Below are 6135 nucleotides of genomic sequence, written 5' to 3' on the forward strand. Positions count from 1 at the left end.
TTATCTCTCTGAAATGAAACCATCAAGTGGTTTTTCACCATATGGCTTTGTAAGATTGTAACGCTAGTGACACACTAGTTTGGATAGCACACACTGACAATTAGGCTTATTTAAAATATATTTATTTATTACCACAGATTTTTTTCACAGAGATTAAATTACTCCATTAATTAGTTCTCCCTGTACAGTTCCCTGCTTCAAATGTCCGTAGGGAGAAGAGTGTATTTACAGACTTGTATACAGCATATGACATTTATGGAGTAATTTACATCAACTTTAAACATAGAAAGTACTTATTGTGGGTCAACAGAGGGCACCACTTGGCGCGATAAGGCCTTACTAAAGTAAGAAAGTATTTTGGGTCATTGTCCTTGTCATGCCCTGTCCTCCTAATAACTCCTCAAAGGGCCTCAGTCAGTACTTCATTACACTCTCAGTTAAAAGGGTTCCAAAATGGTTCTTCGGCTTTCCCCATAAGATAACCATTTTTGGTTCCAGGTAGAACTCATTTTGGTTTTAGGTAAAAACCCTTTTTGGTTCAATATAGAAACCTCTGTGGAAAGGGTACTTCATGGAACCCAAAAGGTTCTATGGGGACAGCCGAAGAACCATTTTAGGTTCTAGATAGTACCTTTTTTTCCTAAGAGTTTATAAAGTGGGCTTGGATGTCTGGTCTGGTGGGTTAGCATTGTTGATGCAGCTGAGGCATATAGTGCTGGTTTGATGTGTTGGTTGGCAGGCAGGGGGTGGTGGACACATGTTTGTGAAAGCTGCCCTTAGGTGACTGTCAAAGCTGGACCCAGAAAGTGGACGAGTGTCCCTGGTTCACCCACGGACATCTGCTCAACGTTTATTTACTCAACACTTCACTTTCTCCCACCCTCCCAAGAAAACCCTCAGCATGGGGTGAGAGTAGGTTAGCTACTGAGGGTGATGTTGTTTATGAATAGGTGTAGACCCAGTCACATTGAGAATTTTCATTTGACCAAAAAAGTGTACATTTTTTATTTCTGTCCTTGATAAACTAGGGCATAGCTCATCTGACAATTTATACAGTACATATTTATGTTAATTATTCATTAATACATTGATGAATTGTTAATTATATATTATATTATTGCCTATAATATTTATAAGCCTATATTATTTTATGAAATGATATGCCTATTGTGTGTCAGCAATGTTAGCTAATTGTTTTACTCAAATTTGAAGGGTGGTTGCACATTGGCATTTAGGCAATGCAGTGTTTAGTAAAACCTCTCCACCTTATGGACTACAGCTCCAGTATCCAATGGGCTAACAGAAGCTGTTTGTGCCACTGAGAGAAACAGTAGGCCTACTTTCTCAAAATTCTAAGCCTCCAAAAATTCTGTTTGTAATAAATTCTGGAGATAAGCAATGAATCAATAAATATAAATAAACAATGATTTATCATGATATACATTCACTATTTGGCAAGCAACAACATGATCACACATTTAGCATATACATTACTGTCTATTAATCTTTCGTGGACAGACACACGTAACATAATTTAGTTCTTGGTTTCAGAGATTAACTGTCTAAACTACTTGTAAACCCTTCTCAAGCCCCATTAGTGATCATGTAAAGTAAACATTTAAAAAAAATAAACTAACTTTAAAATGTGATATGCATATGCAATAATAACATGTAATAGCTTAATAATAATTAACATGACGGTCTTATGATATAATAATATTAATACTTTATTTTTCATAAACAATAATAGCCTCTCGTTATTACCATTACTAGGCCAGTTATTTTTTATTTTAATATACAACTAAAATACTTTAAATACAATTAAATACTCAGAAAAAGTACAGGCAATTGAAAAATGTATTATGAAATATTCGCTTTTACTGTATAGCCTCCTAGGCTGCAGCCTACATCTCGATTGGAGGCTGAACATTGTATGGCTTGAACAACTCCTCCCATCCAGCTATAAGAGCTCGGTGGGCCAGTACACTATGGAGAGATGCTCAAGACATTGAACAAACACGTGGCCTGACGAAAACGAGACATTTCTAAATCAACAACTCCTTGAAACTATAATTAGGCCTACACATTAGAGACATAGGCCTCGTCTACATTAGGTCACCAAAATCCATGCATAAAACAGTCCCTCGTTTGGGGTTTCTCCTCTTTTTCTTGGGCCATCGTTTTAGAGGCCCAGAACCAAAACATTTCGATGATGACCTTTGCCATGCTGCGGCCAATGGCGACTCATATGATCAGCTACCCAGACCTGGGTATGATGTCCGAGGCCGAGGATAACCGCAGTGAGAGCGACCGTAGCTCGGATCAGAGCTATGGATGCTGCGTCTCCGCTGACAAACGTCGGAGGATTTCCAGAAAATCGGGAGGCAGCGGTGTTGTAATAGTGAAACAGCGGAACGCAGCCAATGCCAGGGAGCGCGACCGTACACAAAGCGTCAACATGGCATTTACTGCACTCCGGACTCTTATACCCACTGAGCCGGTGGACAGAAAGCTCTCCAAGATTGAGACGCTTCACTTGGCATCCAGCTATATCTCCCACCTCGCCAACACCCTGCTGCTCGGAGACGGGAATGGAGATGGACAACCTTGTCTTGGCGCGGTTTACGCGCAAGGAGAGAGCGGTCGAAAGCAGCCTCGCACCATCTGTACCTTCTGTTTGAGCAACCAAAGAAAGCGGGTAATTTTATGCGTTTCTTAAATACTATTCTGCACAAGTGAAAAAAGTTTAGGTCAGCGTAGAAAATAAAAGTTTGAAAACATGACCAAAAGTGAGCCAAATACGCTATCAATTAGTGACTCTAGGCACACGGCTATCGCGCTGTTGTTGTCTTATGTTGCAATTATTTGTTTTGAATGTTATATATTATGTGCTATATATTCTGTCTCGAGATGTGCTCGTAGCGCGCGCATAAAAGGAAACTTTTATGCAAATTTTCTCAGGGGCGCATTGATTCATTTCAAATTGAGTATAGTCATTTATTTTTTACAATGTATTTTAATGACATGTGTTATTCAGTGTGCTAAGATTACGCCTGTTTCTTCCACTGCTAATGTTTCAAGTAATATCATTTTTGAAGAACAAAATATTTAGAATATAGGATGGTCTATAATTTTGAAAAATAAAACATTCATTGTTTGCATGTTTTTAAGTGGATGTAAATGTATGTCTAATGCAATATTCAATACACCTTTATTACAGATTCTTATTACATTTATGTAATGTACTAGTTATAAACAAAGTTATTGTAGCTTGTACTATATCGTCGTCGTCATCATCATCATCATCATCATCATCATCATTATTATTATTATCATATACTTTATACATTATAATATTGTTGTTGCTGTTGTTGTTGCGGTTGTTGTTGCTGCTGCTGCTGCTTGGAGTTGTACTGATATACAGTGCCAAGTGGAAATTGTTCACTTATCCGTTGTCCCCTAAAATGGTTCTTTATTTTTTCCAGATTAATGATGGCAAAGAGATGCGGGGTATTGGTTCACTGAGGATGAGCCGCAGATAGAACACCAGACGATAAACCACAGCAACCAGAACCACAACTCCCCATCCACAACTCAGGGAACACTAAAAGACGGTCATAACAGAACCATATTCATCATCCTGGAGAATATGTTACCAGAGACTATTTATACTTGAGGGAAAGGCAATGGAACAAAACAAGGCCTAATATGTGAAGCCTTTAAAAAATGCAGTGCATTTATTGATAGAGAATTTATAGATTTTTATATCTGTGTGATATTTGTGTTGTACATGTATTACATTTTGAAATAAAATATATTTTTTATCTAAATTAAATTTCCCCTACTAAGGGTTAGTTTTCTTTCCTTTGAACTTCATGTATGTCGATTTCTTCTCTATCGTTACAGTTTTGTCTATTTTCAATCAAAAGTTAATTAAAAGACACTCAATCATATGGCATACCAAATCAGTTGATTCCTTGTCTAGTTCATGCTCAGCCACAGAAAGAAAGGATTAGAGATTAGAGACAGATTGGAGGATGTTTCAGTGTTTCTTATTTCTGTTGCTAAGGATTTTCTCATGGCAACCTCTGTGCCAGAGCAGAGAACAGGCAGTCAGTCAGGATGCTAAAATGTTATAAGAAAATGTTACTTGACTAAAACAACATTTACAATTAAAGCATGTAGGGTAGCGTATTGATTGCAAAAAAAATCATATATATATTTTAAACTACAATATAAAACCTTTGGAGATGGTACAGATGTAGCATCTTCATTTGAGCCAGTTTGCTACAGCAGGACAATAATCCTGCAGCAACAGGAAATGTGAAATATTATGTGGATTACAATTCATTTACATTTTTTGTAAGGGAAAATCAACTTCAGAAGTCTTGTTAAACCTCAACTACACTTCAAGTCTTACATTTGCTGCATTGCAGGAAAGTTCTCCTGCAACAGGGTGATCAAATTAAGATCCTACATTTGTATTTTTATTTCACCTTTATTTAACCAGGTAGAACAGTTGAGAACAAGTTCTCATTTACAACTGCGACTTGGCCAAGATAAAGCAATAGCACAAACAACACAGAGTTACACATGGGATAAACAAACGTCCAGTCAATAACACAATAGAACAGTCTATATACAGTGTGTGCAAATGTAGTAAGAGTAAAAGTAACCATATAAGGAAAATGCATATATGTGTGTGTACTGTATGGTCCAAGAACATTTACTGCATTCGAAACAATGGGAAAAACTGTCCAAAGGTTTGAGAGTACAAAATACATTTAAATATCCTCAAGAGGATGAAGCTGGGAGCCATGGTTTTCAAGCTGGATGGCATGTCCAAGAGGCATGCTCCTTTCTCCTTCTCTTTCTTGTTTAGCTGTCATTTTAGCATTGTATCCTGACTGACTGCCTGTTCTCTGCTCTGGCAGGTTTATTTTGTCTTGACAGCTAAACAAGAAAGAGAAGGAGAAAGGAGCCATCTACATCTTAAAAAACAAGATCATGGATAAACCTCTCAAAATGTATTTACTCTAAAGTACCTACGGTATATGAAAGTGTCATAACATACAGACATACAGTAAACTTTTATCTGGATATCCTTAATACGATTTTAATCAATGTTGTATTTCAGTCTTAGTCGTAAGCCCTGTTTATACCTTGTGCTAACATCAACTCAAATTTGATTTGTCACATGCTCCGAATACAACAGATGTAGACCTTACCGTTAAATGCTTACTTACAAGCCCTTAACCAACAATGCAGTTCAAGAAAGAGTTAAGAAAATATATACTAAACTAAAGTAAAAATAGTAAAATAAAAATAAAAGTAACAAAATAAAAGTAACAATGACGAGGCTATGTACAGGGTGTCCAGGTTTGTCGAGTTATTTTGTACATGTAGGTAGGGGTAAAGCGATAATTAACAGTGAGTAACAGCAGTGTAAAAACAAAGGGGGGGGGGGGGTCCGGGTGGCCATACGATTAATTGTTCAGCAGTCTTATGGCTTGAGGGTAGAAGCTGTTAAGGAGCCTTTTGGTCCTAGACTTGACACTCCGGTAAAGCTTGCCGTGCGGTAGCAGAGAGAATAGTCTATGACCTGGGTGACGCGTCTTGTGTCCTGATCATGTCAACTTTCTGATTGTGCTCACATTTTCAGACTGGTGTAGATGATTAAAAGACATATTGTGAACGGATTTTGATCAGATCTTTTAAGTGTAAACAGACAAGATCAGGACAATATCAGGATTAAGGACGCATGTTAGCGGCAAGTATAAAGAGAGCTTAAAAATCAGGGACTCAATCTAAAAGTTATTTCTCTCACTCTCTCTTTCTCTCTCTCACTCTTTCTCTCTCTCCCTCTCTCTCTCCCTCTCCCTCTCTCTCTCTCTCTCTCTCTCTCGTGATTCTCATTCTATTGTTTGCAATAGCTTTTCCAAGATGGTGTTTGTGAATTTTGCAGAGCCTTAGCTAAGGATCAGGGTTTCTTGTGTCATTGACTGGTGTGTTCTTGCAAATCTCACGGTTGCTTTATTTGAAGTCTGCTATCAATTAGTCACGACAAATAGTAGCCTGCACTCTGCTCCGAGACACTGACACAGCTGTTGGGATGTCAGAGGTATAAATCACTGC

The 6135-nt window shown here is 37.8% G+C and overlaps 1 protein-coding gene across 1 annotated transcript; it reads left to right on the plus strand.

Moving 5' to 3' along the window:
* The first annotated feature begins 2209 nt into the window (after window positions 1-2209).
* Window positions 2210-3729, plus strand: LOC120058887 (transcription factor 15-like). The gene is made up of 2 exons (XM_039007632.1): window positions 2210-2698; window positions 3486-3729. The coding sequence occupies exons 1-2, from the start codon at window positions 2210-2212 to the stop codon at window positions 3540-3542; spliced, it is 546 nt and encodes a 181-aa protein (XP_038863560.1). The 3' UTR covers window positions 3543-3729.
* Window positions 3730-6135: the final 2406 nt, after the last annotated feature.

The sequence above is a fragment of the Salvelinus namaycush genome, chromosome 14, assembly GCF_016432855.1.
Source record: "Salvelinus namaycush isolate Seneca chromosome 14, SaNama_1.0, whole genome shotgun sequence".
In the NCBI taxonomy this organism is placed as follows: domain Eukaryota; kingdom Metazoa; phylum Chordata; class Actinopteri; order Salmoniformes; family Salmonidae; genus Salvelinus; species Salvelinus namaycush.

Excerpts from the sequence above, each read along its gene's own strand:
- LOC120058887 (XM_039007632.1), top strand. The coding sequence starts at position 2,210 with ATGATGACCTTTGCCATGCTGCGGCCAATGGCGACTCATATGATCAGC. Across the intron at positions 2,699-3,485 it reads TGAGCAACCAAAGAAAGCGG|ATTAATGATGGCAAAGAGAT; the intron begins GTAATTTTATGC and ends TATTTTTTCCAG.